General features: G+C 40.3%; 1 protein-coding gene across 17 annotated transcripts in view; it reads right to left on the bottom strand.

Annotated features, from left to right (window-relative positions):
* Positions 1-265: 265 nt before the first annotated feature.
* Cplane1 (ciliogenesis and planar polarity effector 1) overlaps positions 266-16,548 on the bottom strand; it is a 99,234-nt gene continuing 82,951 nt past the window's right edge. For 15 of the 17 annotated variants that reach the window (XM_027401316.2, XM_027401321.2, XM_027401322.2 and 12 more), the window contains 10 exons: positions 15,464-15,551; positions 14,096-14,260; positions 12,365-12,395; positions 10,978-11,109; positions 8,562-8,727; positions 6,164-6,222; positions 5,311-5,478; positions 4,219-4,343; positions 1,703-1,872; positions 266-723 (listed from right to left, as the gene is read on the bottom strand). In XM_027401316.2, coding sequence (XP_027257117.1) covers positions 547-723; positions 1,703-1,872; positions 4,219-4,343; positions 5,311-5,478; positions 6,164-6,222; positions 8,562-8,727; positions 10,978-11,109; positions 12,365-12,395; positions 14,096-14,260; positions 15,464-15,551 — 1,281 coding nt within the window. In that variant the 3' untranslated portion in view covers positions 266-546. Of the gene's footprint in view, positions 724-1,702; positions 1,873-4,216; positions 4,344-5,246; positions 5,479-6,163; positions 6,223-8,513; positions 8,728-10,977; positions 11,110-12,364; positions 12,396-14,095; positions 14,261-15,463; positions 15,552-16,548 lie in introns of those variants that run through there. The other 2 variants (XR_003482447.2, XR_003482448.2) reach the window with 2 other exon arrangements.

Below are 16,548 nucleotides of genomic sequence, written 5' to 3'. Positions count from 1 at the left end.
CATAATACCTAAGACTAGTGTTGGACTGCCAAGATTCCCATTCTCTGCTGCCTCTGAAGCCCATATCCTTGTCTCTACCCAGCCTATCAAGCCACAGAGCACAAGACAAAGTTCTGTTTGAAGTGGCCGACTCCTATTATGTGGCCAGAGCCTGCTCAGCTGAACTGTAGGCTAAGACTGCCCTTTCAAGAAGACAGTGATGTTCTCCCAGTGACAGGAGGTTCCTGTTAGGTCACCCACATAAGCAGTGTCTGGAAACAGAGGGTAGTAAAGGAGGAAGCAAATACAAGATTTTTTTAATTCAAAGTAATTTAAATATTGTGACAACATGGCTTTCCATGTATGTATTGTTTAAATTATATCTGAAGATGAATCACATGCAAAACATAATACTTTTCTCTAGTTAAACAACCCTTCCCTATAAGGCAATGTTACTGATACATGTTTATTTTCCCCAGGAACCCTGTGGCTGCAGGCTGTAAATTCCCATTATTTCTAGCCTTCGACCCACAAAGTTCTCAGAACCACACTAGTACTTTCCAGGCCCTACTGGTCTGAGGCCCAGTGAACGGGTAAGTTCTTGTCCTCCACGTCGGCCACCATGTCTTCAATGGCTCTCCAGTCAAGTTTACTGAGGATGCTGCCAGTGCTCTCAGACACGCTGTCCATGCCAGCCACCAAAACAGAGGACTCAGGCTCTTCCTCTTCAGCTGGTGATATGTCCTGTGGGATTGGAAAGACAGTTGTGTCTCAGTATAGAGGTAAAAGGGATGTGGGAACTGAGTGGTGGTTTCCAAGGTCTACACTGACAAGGCACTGACACCGATGTGGGCCTCGATCTGATGGACAGTCAAGATGGGTTCTGATACCTACAGTGCAGTAATCTGTTCTTCTATGCTGGTTTTTAATTAAAAACAAAAGGAGAATTCTGCTAAATGGGAGGATAGAGTTTGAAACCCTAGAAGCTGAGTGTAGGGGGTATGCCTACAATTCTAGAACTCCAGCAGTGGAGGATCAGGAGTTCAAGCAGAGCTTCAAATTGACATCAAGTTTGAACCAAGTCTGGACTTCTCAAAGGGGGCTGGGAGTGACACACCAGGGCCAGAGAGATGGCTCAGTGGTTAAAAGTGCTTGCTGTCAAGTATGAGGAACTGTGTTTCAATCCCAGTACCTGGAGAAAAACTGCATGTAGCTGCATGCACTTTTAACCCCAGCAGAGAAAGGATGAGGGAGGGGACTTGCTAGCCTGCCAATACAGCAGAGAAACTGTCTCGTAGCCTGTGTATACACACCACATATTCACAAACACACAACTAAGAAGAAACAAAAAGGAACAGGGGTTATCCAACATAGAAGGAAAATTAGACTCCCTAAAATAGTGATGAATTCAGAGGTAATAGATATATAGAGGTCTAGAGATCCAGACCAGAAGCAACAGAGGGACCAAGATACTTATTTTAAGAGGAGGAGAAAGGCACTAGAAAATGTTGGAAATTTACCACTGGGTTCAAAGAAAATGAAAAACAAAACAATAATAACAACAACAAAAACAATAGAGGTCACATGAGATCCTATCTCAAGCAAAACATAATACATACAAAGAAAGAAGAAAAATGAGACAGGCAATTTCAAAATGGCCAAAGTGATTATTTTCAAATCTTACCAAAAGGCAGGAACCCTAAAGAACTTGGTGCAGACTCACCTGGAGAAGGGTCTTGGGCCTGTCGTGAAGAATCCTGTGGATTTCTGAAGGCAGAGTCCAGGGACTCACTACCGTGTCTTCTCTCTCATACTCTATGCACACCTGCTTCTTTGGAGGAGCCACCCCACGGCTGTTCGTATGCAGCAAGCTCTGACATGAAGTATTAGAACCTTTATAAGGAAAACAAAACACACAGGACCTGACCAATTCATTCATTCATGTGTCGACTGTGACCTTGATACTTTGTGTGTCAATGAATGCTTTCCAATGTGAAAGGTAAATGACAGGCCAACAAGAAACCCCACCAAGGGACTATAGAGATGGCTCAGTGGTTAACAGCACTTGCTGCTCTTCCAAGGGACACAGGAGATCCAATGCCCTCTTCTAGAGTAGATGGATTCTCAGTACTCATACAACATAGACTGCTAAACAATGTCTGCAATCTAGCATGATCAGCCTCAACTACCCCATATCACCTCCATGTCCCCTAAAAAAACAGAAACAACAACAAACCTCTCTGTCATTTGTCCTGCTAGCTGGAGTCACCCCCAACTTCTTACTCTGAGTTGGGCTGCTGCATCCTCACAAGTGCAGTCAGTTTGATCTAGAATCCCCAATAATTAGCAGCTGATTTGAAATGAGAAAGCAGGCCTTTAAAGAAGATGGAAACCCCTTTAAACTAAGTGTCCTCTAGAGGACACCACCTCTAGCAGCTGGAAATCCAGGGACACAGAAGTCTGTTATCAGTAGAGTTCCTAGATAAAACAGCAAGCTAAATTTTATCAAGACGAGGTATAGAGCTTTGTGAGTTCAAAGATTATTAACAACCATGCTTTATGCCATACTTAAAATCCTCAGCAATGTTATGATGTGTGTATTTATGTATGTGGATGAGCTCCTGCCATAGAGAAAGACAACTTGCAGGATTGGTTCTCTTCCACATTTACAGAGGTTCCAGAGATTGAACTTAGATCACTGGGCTTGGCAGGAGCCATCCTTACCTGCTGAGCCATCTTGCCAGCAGATGATTTTAAAAATAACTTATTAGCCTGTGTATTAAGAGACAGACTCTCAGGATGTTGCTTAGGTTAGTCTTGAACTCCTGGGCTCAAGTGATCACTCTTGCCTTAACCTCCCAGTAGGTGGGACTTCCATGTGTGCCTCACCAGAAGAGCTTTACTGTTTACTTATCGGTACTTTTGAGACAGTCGAAAGTAGTCCAGCCTGGCCTGAAGCACAGTAGGTAATCAAGGATGGCCTTGAACTCTTGATCCTTCCATGTTTCTATCTCCAAATGCTAGGACTCTGACTGTATGCCTCCACACCAGTGTGAGAGTTAGGTTTTAATAATAGACCTGAAGGCCCAAAGTAGAATGTTTGAAACAAAGACAATGACCAGGCATTTGGTGGTAGTATTTGACAGGGGATGTATTTATATGCAATAATACTTCCCTGTTAATATTGTTAAAAGCAAATCTATACATTTTTTAGGCAAAAAAAAAAAAGTTAAATAGCCACATGGAACTTTCTTAGCTAGTTATTCAAGTACTTCATTTGTTCCATGTAAGAGGTAATACAAAGAAGAAGAAAAGTGGTGGTACAGTCAAAGTGTTAGTCTACTATAGACAATGGAAATTCTACAACTAACTAGAGCCTCTTTATAGCAACTATGCAAGTATTAACTTCCATTCAGAATGAGGACATAAATTTAAAACTGATTATATCATATTGGAATACCTAAAGGATAAGATTAGGGCTGAGCCAGGCATTGGTGGCACATGCCTTTAATCCCAGCACTTGGGAGGCAGAGGCACTGGGATCTCTGAGTTCGAGACCAGCCTGGTCTACAAGAGCTAGTTCCAGGACAGTCTCCAAAGCCACAGAGAAACCCTGTCTTGAAAAACCAAAAAGATTAGGGCTGTCTACAATCCTAGCTATTTATAAGGCTGATTAGAAGACTGAATTTGAGGCCACTCTGGGCTCAGTAGCAAGACCCAATCTTAAAAGGATAAGGATATAAGGATGTCTTCAAAGACACACAAGGTGGAAGAGAGGATTTCAACTAAGGAACAGAGCACAAAAAGCTGTTATACGGATAGAAAACCAGCTGTTACAAAAGCAGGGAGGTTGTAGAAGGTGCCCTGGGGCTGTGAAGAGGGTTTGAGTGCCTCTGTATGGATGTGTGAGCTACTGCAGGAGCCAGGTGAGATAGACCAAAACAGAGCAGGGATGACAGCCAATGAAGGCTTACAATGGACAATGAATAGTATTTTCCATGGACTCTAAGGCTTTTTCCTCAGACATCAAGAAGCCACAAGGCAGGAGTGGTGGCTCAGGCTAGTAATCTTAGCACTTTACTGTCCCATTTCAAAGCAAGAGAACAAAATCCTGCGATAGCTAAATGTTTCTCAATAACATGCTCTTTTGGAATTAGAGTTTCTTTTTACAAAGAAAATAACTTTGGAGACCCCAAGAGCACAGTCAAATCACAAAAGACAAGGGGCTTCAAGTCTTACCTTGACGCCGAGATGAGCCTTTGGACTGCTCCAAGGGTTTCCCCTTTTGTAAACGACTCGATCTGGAAATATGTCTGCCTCGCCCAGGCCGATTTATTAGGAAATTCTGCCCATGTGGATTCTCTCTAAAGTAGAAATCACAAGATTATTAAAAATTCCAAATAACACTGCTTATGCTGTACTGTAGTGTTACCTTAGACATAAAACACATTATTCTTTGAAAAATCTGAATTTTGACAGGCAAATTTTAATATTATCTACCCATTTCAAATTCTCCACATATGAGGCAGCTTACTTATGTACTTAATCTGTTTGAAGAAAATTCTTGGTGCCTTTGATATTCTGAATAAGAACTATATAAATAACTAACATATCTATATGTTTGTTAGCCACATGTAAGAAAATTTACACCTGGGGCATTAGCAGCATTCTCTACTTAATAAAGCTTTGGATTCATATCTAAAACCACTGCAGGCGGTTAATTTATGGAGAGCTCTGCAGTAGCTGCAGCTGGATGGGCACAACTGGACAGGGTGGAGAAGTGCAGATGGTGAGGCGGGGCTGGCTGCTCCTGCCTGAATAAAAATGGCAAGGAGAGGAATTAAGAGGCAAATTCCAGAAGCAATTCTTCATGGAAACCAAGAAGAAAAGGCTGAGTAAATACCAAACACCCCTTTTCAGGTATTCCAAAATGCTTTGTAGCTTATTTAGAATTTAACACAATTTTTGCCTTTTTCTTGGCTATTCTATAAATTTATAGGAGCTCATAAATATGACACTAATTTTTTTCTTTATTATAACTCAAGGTAGCATAGATGAAGAGACACGGACATGCTACATTTCCGGCCAGGGATGTGGCTTAGTGAGTGTCTACCATGCATAAGGCTCTGGGTTTAACGCAGCGCTGCATTAGCAGGGTGTATAGTGCACACCTGTAATCTTAGCCATCATCAGGAGGGAGAGGCTGGAGGATCAGACATTCAAGGCCAACCTGGGATACAGGATACCCTGTCTGAAAACAAACTAACCTCAATGCTATATTTTATGGGTCCTGAGGTTTTTTTGCCAAGTGACAGTCCAAACTTGTGTTACCTCCTTGGAGAAGAGCAATGTTGCTGTCTGTAATGCTGAGCGGTGGGGGGTCTGTTAGGTAAGGGCTGATCTGCAGGTGCTGTTAGCTGTACTGAGTCAGACAGCAGTTCATTCATCAGATGGTATGCTTCCGAGATCCGCTGACTATAGTGGTTAGACAGCAGCAATCTGTAGACAGGAAACTAAATGTCATTTTCCTGTTCATTTCTAGAGGGAACACAGGCTTACAAATCTTTTTGCCTTACCAGATGTCTCAATCACTGGACAGCATAGTGTGCTACTATGACCCTGTAGAGGCAAAACACTATAATAGCGCACACTTTATAATCTCTGCATTTGGGAGACTGAGGCAGGAAGATGGCGACTTTAAGGCCAGCCTGGGTACACATTGACACCCTGGCTTAAAGAATAAGCATGATGCTGATAACAAAATAAAGATGCTTGTACTTTAGGCTTTTGAGGTATTTCAGACACATACAGATATGAAACAAAGTTGGGTGGGGGAAGGCAGCAGAAAAATTGAATGCCACAAGTAATATCTGAAAGTAAATTCCTAAGCAGCTTTTTTTCTTTCTTTCTTTCTTTTTTTCAAGACAGGGATTCTCTGTGTAGCTTTGGAGCCTGTCCTGGAACTTGCTCTGAAGACCAGGCTGGCCTCGAACTCACAGAGATCCACCTGCCTCTGCCTCCCAAGAGTGCAGGGATGAAAGGCTTGCAGCACCACCGCCAAGCCACACCAAGCTTTTCTTTTAATGTTGTCTCCAATAACATTGTTTACTGACAGGAAATTTATGTAATTCCCAATGTCCCAGCACACTAGAGAGCATGGTGAGGGCACAGCTCCCAGACTTACCTATCTTTTTCATGTTTCATCTTCTGTCTTTGCCTGATCTGCCTTGAAGTCATATAAAACTGCACAGGAAATGTCCAGTTAGTTCACTATTGTTGAATCCAAACAATTACAGCACTAGACACTCTTCTGGCATTTACAAAGGTGCAAAACAGTCATATTTGAGAAAGCTTTTTCTCAGTGTAAAATGTAATCTTAGATTAAAACACCATGAACTTAGCACTTAGCTGGCTGAGGCAGGAGGATCATGAATTTCAGGACAGCCTGGACTAAAAGAGACCTTGTCTCCAAAAACCTAGTGCAATGAGTTCATTATGACTTATTTTTCAAGCTTTATGCATTAGGACCAGCTAGATGGCTGAGCAAGGAAAGGTACCTCCTGCCAAATCTGAAGACCCAAGTTTGACTCCTGGGTATCCTATGATGGGAAGAGAAAACTGACTCTCAAAAGTGGTGCGCGCGCGTGCGCGCGTGTGTATGTGTGTGTGTGTGTGTGTGTGTGTGTGTGTGTGTGTGTGTGCGCGCGTGTATTATTGATTCCCATCAAACTTTGTCTTTGAGAATGCCACAAAAGTATTTCCCATATTAGACAAGAAACTCTTGATAAGTCAAAAGTGGTTCTTATACCTTAACAACTAGTTTATTCTAAATTTATATAACGTTTGGTTTTTATATTTGACTGATAGTGAAGGTGATATTAGAGCCCATCCTTTAGTGGGAGAAAGAACACATACACACATGTATCCCTCCCTACACATGTCAAGATTCTGGTTATAAACGTCAATAGACTTGAAAGTTCCAATTCTGCCTGCCAATTTCATTAAGAAAGTGTTAGTAGGTTGGAGATGGCTCAGTGATTAAGAGCACTGGCTGGACTCCCGGAAAATCCAGGTATGGTTGTTCCAAGTACCCACACAGCAGCTTTCAACCATCAATAACTCCAGTTCTAGAGGACTCAAAGCCCTGTTCCGGCCTCAGTGGGCACCAGGCATGCACATGATGCACAGACATTGATGCAGGCAAAATGGTCATACACATAAAACAATTTAAAAAAGAAAATGTTACATTAACAGCAGTAGGTTTTCCTTATTCATTTCTAAGTATTTGTGTGTGGATATGTGCACATCGTGCTATGGGTATGGAGATCAGAAGACACCCAGTAGGAATCGGTTCTCTCTGTCCACCATGTAGGTTCTTGGGACCAAATATCTTTGTCATGTTGCTGATCCAAATTACAAATTTTAGATGTGAGTTTCACCTACTTTTGCACCATAACATTAGTTTAAACATGACAACCATCTTAAAAATTCACTTACATAATTTGCTCTAACAATGCTTTTTTATAACAATCCTTTAAAAATATTTTTTATTTGAGATTACAAAGGAATAGACTATTCACTCTAATACTGTAAATCTAATACTCAAAATTAACTAAATCCTCATGTTGCCTTCATAGTGATCTGATTATCAAAGCAATACTATTTTGTTTCACCTTCGAAGCTCTAATTTGTTTTGGTGAAGTATGAGGTGTTGAGCCCACTCATCCCTGAAATAAATTCTCCTGGATCTAGCCATTAGAACTATCAAGTGCTCAAGGCTATATTAACTAACATTGTTCAAAGAGCAGCAAAACCCCACCCCCACCCCACTGTTCTTCTAATTTTAGAAAATTCTTTGTAGAGCTGGATATAGTGGGTGTACTAAAAGTACATGCTTTTAGTTCCAACATTTGGGAGACAGAGACAGCTGCATCTGTGCATTTGAGGCCAGCCTGGCCTAAATTACAGAGTTGTAGGTTAGTTAGGGGCCATGGCTCAAAAAAAATTCTTTGTAGATAACTTACATATATAAAAATCAAGTTTAAAATATTTATTATGTGTATTTGTTTGTTTGAATGGGTACATAGGAGTGTAGGTGCCCAAAGAGTTCAGAAGAGGGTGTTGGGTCCCCTGGAGCTGAATTACCGGCAATTGTGATCTGCCTGATGAATGTTAACAACCAAACTTGAGTTTTCTGCAAGAGCAGTACCTACAGTAATTACTGAGCCATTTCTCTAGCCCCCAAAACTAAGCTTCAAAAATGTCTTTAATATGCCCATGGCTGATTCAGCTACCAATGAGTCTCACTGAAAATGAAAGAAACAATTCCAACTAGCCACCCATTCAACCTCATTTGCTTATAATGACAGAGCCTTAATAAGCCTGACAGAGAAAAACATATTTAAAGTCAATAGATAGAACATAGTTTGCACAATATCCTAACACACTTTGTTCAGGTAACTCATTAACATATGCTCAATAAAAAGGCATCCGAATTAGATTAATTTCTTTCTTGAATATCTGCCAGGAAATACCTGCACCTATCCAGTGAGAACCTCTTTCCTGGGGCAGCACAGACTTACTGGACTGTTTCTGGGGCAGAAAGGATCACGTTCCTGTCCCCTCTTTTCTGCCAGCTGATTTAAATATTCTGCCATTCTCTCTTTTCGCTTTCTTTTCATCCAGATTTTAATCTCTCTTCTCTCCTCCTCAGTTCTTTGGGGGCATCTGCCAGAAGATTGCTGAATCCTAAAAAATATGAAAGGATCACTGGCTTTTCCATATGTTTTGTAGAAGAGAAATACCTAATACTGTTGCTCTGGAAGGAGAACACTGTACCATTTTGAAGCACACTACATACTAATGCTCTCTAGTCAGCCTTCTCTGATCTGTCCCCAGAAAGGTGGTCATCAGTGGAGTATGGTGGCATCTGCCTTTAGTTACAGCATTTAGGAAGCAGAGGCAGGTGGATTTCTATAAACTGAAGGCCTGCCTGGTCTACACAATGAGTTTTAGGCCAAACAAAGATATGTAGTAAGACCTTGTCTCAAAACAAAACAAATGGGGTAGGGGAGGAAAAAAAGAAAAATTTTGAGAGTGCTCTTAGCAAATATGCATCCTGGGGCCACACTGGGAACTCCAAGAGTATGATCCATATGCTTCACATCAGCACTGTGGTTTGATAATTGGTCCCCACCTTTTACTCCTCTCTCCCAGGTATTTCTCCAAATCAAACTCTTCTCCATCTAAATCCTACTGTGGCATCTGCTTTTCAGAGGACTCAAAGTTAATGCACAGTGACAGTCTCTACAGAGTCACTGTTCTGTGGAGACACCCCATGAGCTCTCTGAAATACAGACCAGGTCTGCACCTGCTCAAGCTGCATTAGTAAACTGCCTTCCCTCCCTTGAGCTCCCTCAGCACAAAGACACAACTTATAATTTCACCATTCAAGACTAGAAATCAAATTCTATCTTTAGTTAACATTTAATAGACCACTGATGAGATGTTCATAACATACTCATTAACTTCAAGGGATACAAGAACAAATGAAGGCAATTAAGTAAGTTTGGGTTTATTCTCTTGATAGAGACAATTCTCTCTCACTCTTTTTTGTGGGGTATCTTAGTTAGGGTTTTATTGGTGTGAAGAGATACCATGACCACAGCAGCTCTCATAAGGAAAACATTGGGGTGGCTCCCTTACAGTTCAGAAGTTCAGTCCATTATCATTGTGGGGAGCATGGCAGCCTGTAGGCTGCATCTTGATCAGAAGGTAATAGAAAGTGGACTGTTGCATTGGAGTAGCTTGAGCATGAGACCTCAAAGCCCACCCCCACAGTGATACAAGGCCACAGCTCCTAATAGTGCCATCCTTTTGGGGCCATTTGCTTTCAAACCACCACAGAGGGGCTGGAGAAATGGATCCAAGATTAAGAGCATGCAGAGGACCCAAGTTTGGCTTGCAGCAACTGGGTCGGGTGGCTCACAACCATCTGTAATTCTAGTTCCAGGGGACCTGAAGGCTCTGGCCTCCTTAAGCATCTGCATGCACATACCCAACCCCCGACACCCATAATTTCAAAAATTTAAGTATTTTGTGCTTTATTTTCTGGTTCCACCTTTTTTTTGTTTGTTTTTCAAGACAGGGTTTCTCTGTGTAGCTTTGGAGCCTATCCTGGCACTCGCTCTGGAGACCAGGCTGGACTCGAACTCACAGAGATTCTGCCTGCCTCCCAATTGTTGGGATTGATTTAAAGGCGTGCGCCACCAACACCCAGTTGGTACCACCTTTTGAGTTTGATTAAAATGTACTAAATTTTCAATGAGTTAATAATGGAATTTAATTGAACTAGGAAATTTGGTTAAATTCTACTTTGTGATTGAATCTATGTAGCCCAGATTGGACTCAAGCTTGACATCTTCCTGTCTCCACCTTCCTGGTATTCTATACCACCATGCTTGACAGGCTTGCCTGTCTTATACACCCAAGTCTAGAAGTATATGTAACTAAGGGAAACATGAATGGGACAGTCAGCCTTGTAGAAAAGAAAAACTGAGAGGAAAACATACTTTAACGTTCCACAGAAATGCTATTAGGTTTCTAAGGGTTAGCAGTTAGGATAAGTACCATGAGTTAATAATTAATGATTTCTATTAGGAAACAGAATTCATCATATGTTTACCACAGTGAGTCCAGGGGAAAGCTCCCAGAACACAAATGTACTGAGTTAAATATAGCAGTGAGTATGTTGTTAGAGAAGACAAAGAGTGACGCATATATACAAGCATTTATGAGGAAAACATCTATTCTGAGTTTCAACTGTTTCATAAAACTAAATTAAAATCTGGCAAACTTTAAATATTCTTGAATCTGCATTATTTTAAGTGGATTAGATTCTTCTGAGGCTGGGAATTAATTCAATGGTAGACTGTGTACTTAGTACCAGCAAGACCCCGGATCTTGTCTCAGACGCACGCACACATTTTCAATGATTACCTGGATATATTTCTAGCTTGTTTTTTTGTTAAGCCAAGCTCTTCACTGGAAACTCCACTCTTAGTTATGAGGTCATCAATAATGTCAGCAATATCAGTCAATCCAGTCACCTGGAGTTGATCTTCTGAAACACTTGAAAATAAAATTTCAGGAATATGAGTTTGTATCTATGATTTCATCACATTAAGCAGAATATGTAACACTTTTCCTAGAACATAAACTAGGGACACCTAGTCTTTTATTTCTAAGTTCTGGGATCACTCAGCATAAAAGCCTACTTATCAATGACTTTACAGATACTCTCAGAAAATGAGCTCTAAGCGCAGGCGAAAAATTTAACAGTTCATTAGAAATAGTTTCAGACTTTAAGAAAGCAGCAAAATGGGCTGGAGAGATGGGTCAGTGGTTAAGGGTGCTCACTGCGCCAACTATCAGGTGGCTCACAGCAAACACAAGGGATCCAATGCCTCTTGCCTCAGTGGGCATCTGTGCTCATTTGCACATATCCACATTTTCTTGTAAATATTTTATTTATATGAGTCCCCTATCTGCATGTATGACTTTATGCCAGAAAAGGGCATAGATGGTTGTGAGTCACCATGTGGGTGCTGGGAATTGAACTCAGGACCTCTGAAGGAGCAGCCAGTGCTCTCAAACACTAAGCCATCTCTCCTGACCCCACAAACACATATTAAAACAAAACTTGGGCTAGAAAGATGGCTCAGCAATTAAGAGCACTGGCTGCTCTTTTAGAGGACTAGGTTCAAGTCCCAGCATCTACTCATGGCTCACAACTGTCTAACTCCAGTTCCAGGGATCTGATGCTGCCTTTGGGCTCCTGGGACACAATTTGTACATAGATACACATGCAGGCAAAAAACTCCTACACATAATTTTTAAAAAACGTTTTAAATAGCAAAACTCCAACATACCCTTACTAAGCTTCCTCAGATGTGATCATCTGACGTAATCTTCATCTTATATCAAAATTGGGGAATTGACCTATTACTAATTTATGGACTATGCCATTTTTCTAATTGTTCCACTAATGTCCTTTTTCTGCTCAGAATCCACTTTGGTATTGTATATTTAGTTGTCATGACATCTGTCTTCTCAAATCTAAAACGATGTCTACCTTTGTATTTTGTATGACCTCGATGCTTTTGAGATATCTTAGCTGGTCATTTTATAAAATATTCTTGGGTGTAACTCCATTCTGATCATGGTCAAAATCAGGCTGCATTTCGTCAAGACTGTCACAATAGAAATGCTATGCTCACACAGAGGCACATAGTATTGCTATGTCTCAGGCTAGAGAGATGGTTCAGTCATTAAAGGCTAGGTTCACAACCAAAAATATAAAACCATGAATTCTTAAATGATTTACCTTTCAAATAATTCATTGTTGTTATTCACACCTAAAAACAAAAAGAACCATTGTTAATGAAAAGATATAGGTCAATGATCAGAATATATTGCATGAAAAACTGTTAAATAAAAAACAACTTTAAGAATTTTAGGTCATTGCTAGTTGGTGGTGACGCATGCCTCTAATCCCAGCACTCGGGAGGCAGAGGCAGGCTGATCTGAGATTGAGGCCAGCCTGGTCTACAAAGCGAGTGTCAGGACAGGTTCCAAAGCTATAGAGAAACCCTATCTCGAAAAACAAACAAACCAAACAAACAAAATCTAGATCAGTAATTTTTTTTTTTTTTTTCACCAGATAGGGTTTCTCTATGTAGCCCTGGCTGTTCTGGAACCTGATCTGTACACCAGGATGGCCTCAAACTCACAGAGATCCTCCCATCCCTGCCTCCTGAGTGAAGCAATAAAGCCCATGCATCACCACCACCTGGCTTTAGGTAGGTATTTTTGTGTGTGTTCCAAAGTGGGTGCAAGTATATGCTCATATATATGTGCATGTGTAGAGGTTGACATGAAGTGCCTTCTATTACTCTCTGACTTTTTGAGACAAGGTCTCTTATTGAAGCTGGCTGATTTGACTACAGAGAGCAAGCAAGCCCCAGGAATGCTCTCATCTGTCTCCAGCACAGGTGAGCCCAGATTTTATGTGGATATCACAGATCCAAACTAGCATGATTGTAGAGCAAGCCTTATACCAACTGAGCCATTTTCCCCAGCCCCATGGTCAACTCTTTTCAAACTTCAATTATTAACCAGAGATTTAGAAATGCCTTCATGGTGTCAAGTCCCCCGGAACTGGAGTTCCAAAACCCTATTTTGGAACTCTTCCTTTGGGATGGCCTCAGGGGTAATTCAGCAGTTAGTCAGTGTAATTCTCCATTCACAATGTGAAGCAGTCATACTCAGCTCGGCATCTTTCTGCACAAACAAGAGTCTCTGGGAATCTTATGGCTGTTTCCAAGATTTAAATCCAACCTCAGCTGATCAATTATTTGCCAGTAACCTTTTTTTAAAAAAAGAAATGGAAGTTGTAGAGGAGAACGCTATTCTGACTGCAAAAGTGAGGTAATGACACTACCTACCCCTTTCCAAGAAGCCAGACTGGAAGGAGAAACCTACTTAAGGCATCAAAATTCTTATTTTGCTTAAAAAATGATTTCTTTTCACGCATACAAATTATACATTAAATACTAGAGGAAAACACTTCAATGTATCCCTGTTTACATAGGTTACACAAGAAATGCTATGCCTACTGTTCATATTTCTATATTTCCTCAGGACCCAAGAACAGCACTTGTACTAAAAATGAGTCTCCAACTGGAATCAAACAGAGGAATCTAACCTCAGTCTCAACTCTGGAGTGAGAATAATGAAGTTCCTACATAAGCCAACCTTAAAAAGGGCCCATGCATGAAATACAGCAATGTACGTGGCAGGGACCCAACAAATAACCAAAAGTACTACTACTGATTAGAATTTAAAATTCTAATAATTAGCATTTTGAATTTTTCAATTTTTATAAAAATCAAATATAATTCTAATTACTACAAATTTAATGCTAAAATGTTATAGAGGTGTAATACATGGTTGAAGTGTATTTACTTCACACACCTTCACCACTATATCCTCCCAGGTATAGTTAGTTCAGTTACACTCTAATCAACATGTAAACCTAAGAAATAAAGAGCAGTACCAGGAGAAGTGATACTCCAGTCCACGGGAGAACAGATGGCTGAGCCTGCAGAAGGGCATGCGTAGGTTTTCTGGCTAGAATGATTTTCTGTAACTGAAACTTCTGTCTCTGAAGTTTCCTCTGTATCGTTTTGATCTTCCACATCTTCATGAGTCTGGAAGCACACTAATCCAAGACATACAAGTGATTAAGAGAAAAACAAAGGGAAAGTGTAGCAACTACCCATGCTTCCGCATGAAATACTCATGTATGGATGCTTGCAATACAACCTAAAAGCTTTCTACAGTACAGTGAACTAATTTAATAAAAAAAAAAATATAGTGGAAAGAGCAATTGTGTTCAAGAAATGATAGCAAACTGTAACAGGAACAGTCAGATTTTAAAACAAAGATTTAAATATTGAAAATAGCCACCCAAGCTAAAATAGTAGTGAGTAGGTTGGAACAACAAATGACAGAAAGCAGATTTAGTAAATTAAAAGACAGATTTAAAGACACACTCATCAATATAGTACTGAGCCCTAAAGATGAAGAAATCATGAAACATTAAATACACACACATACACCCCAAACAAACAGAAAAACACAACAGCGACTGGTAAGATGGTTTAGCAGATATTTTTGCTGCCAAGACTGACAACCTCAGTTTGACCTAAAAGACTCACATAGGAGGAAGAGAACCAACTCCCTCAACTTGTCCTGTATCTTCCAGGCATGTATTGCCCTCCTCCCTGCCACCAAGCAAATAAATAAACAAACACGTAGGTTTAAAACATTACATTAACAAGGTCCAAACATACTTAATAGAACAGAGGGATAAAAAAGGGCAACGGAAACAACAAACTTCCCAATGTTAAACCTTTAAACTGGAGAATCTACTTAGGTGTAAGATAGAAATTCATACTTAAAAAATCTCTAGCTGCTTTAAAGTTTAAGACAGTAATGAGACTAACAGCATATAGGCAGGATAAACTCCATCAATAAATACTGGGATAATGTCTTTCAAATAACGAGGAAAACACTACAATCAGAAAACACAATTCTCCCACCAGCTAAACACTATGACCTGAAAATCGCAGTAAAGATATGTTATTTTTATAGACAAAGATAGCTGACCACTCACAGACTTGGAAAGAACTAATAAAGGAAAGGGAAGATGGAATAATTAAAGAAACAGATACAGGATGCACACATGTGGCACACACATATACATGCAGGAAAAATACCCATATAACATGAAAATAAAAATAAATGAAAGATTGGGAATAGGGTGGAGAGCAATGGCTTCACCTCACATGAAAAAAGTATTTCTAGTTTGTTTTTTTTTTTGAAGCCAGGCTTCAATACCAGCCAGGTACCCAACACAAACCTTCTTCAGAAATGCTAATGGCTTTTGAAGCTGGTGGTTTTTCAATTTCAGGACCAGAAGACAATTCAACGTGATGTACCTTTCCAGCCTATGAAAGAAAACAAACACAGCAAAACAATTGCTGTAAAAGTTATGCTTTTTGATAATGTCAAAATAGCAAATAATTTTATGTATATCTTAATCATTTTAAATAATACAACAAAAATGAAAGAAATAGGATAAAAGCTAGTATGAGCTTATTGTCAGGGATAATGAAAAGGAAGTTTTACAATTTGTAGCCAAACTGATAAGATTTTTCACAAGAAATAGGAAATGACTTCATGTGTTTCTGCAGTGGGGGAAAGGTTAGCCTACATTGTGACCAAGTCCTCTACATCCAGATGAGGAAGCCAGGCCCAGAGGGTAAGTGATTTCCACAGTGTCAGGTCATGGAATTCAACTCATGTTCTGAAGCTTCCAAGTTAGTACTTGTTCACAGTGTCCTGGTAGTCCTATATCTCTAGGCCTGCAAACTCTTGTTAAATTTGGCAAATGAAAGTGTTGGAAATTGGAGGTGAAGGAGGAAGGGGAGATAACATGGATATTTGAAAAAGTCCTAGGGAAAACTTTTATAGACTGTGTATGTGGGGGGGGGGGGTAGTGTTTGAAGAAAAGGCCATCAAGAATTACTTTGATGCTCAAGACTCATTTGGCCATGTCTAAGTCTGTGGTAAAAACAAACAAAAAAACCCCATAAAACAACTACCACATAAGCTGGGAGGTGGTGTCATACACATTTAATCCCAGCACTCATGAGGCAGAAGCAGGCGGATCTCTGAGTTCAAGGCCAGTCTGGTCTACAAAATGAGTTCCAGGACAGCCAGGACTATGCAGAGAAACCCTGTCTCAAAAAAAAAAAAAAAAAAAAAAAGTCTTTGGGAAGAAAATGACACTGAACACAGTGTTTTCAAGTCACATTCTGGTTTGTAGCTCACACACTTCTCTCGCTGTGGGAGCTCGGGCTCCCTACTTAAAAGCTTATGGCAGTTGTTCTCAGCTGGGGGTGATTTGAGTGTCATTTCACAATGTCTGGGAAACATCATCTG

The sequence above is a fragment of the Cricetulus griseus genome, chromosome 2, assembly GCF_003668045.3.
Source record: "Cricetulus griseus strain 17A/GY chromosome 2, alternate assembly CriGri-PICRH-1.0, whole genome shotgun sequence".
In the NCBI taxonomy this organism is placed as follows: Eukaryota; Metazoa; Chordata; class Mammalia; order Rodentia; family Cricetidae; genus Cricetulus; species Cricetulus griseus.
Note: the sequence above shows the minus strand (reverse complement) of the source record. Positions and strands in the feature narration are given on the sequence as shown.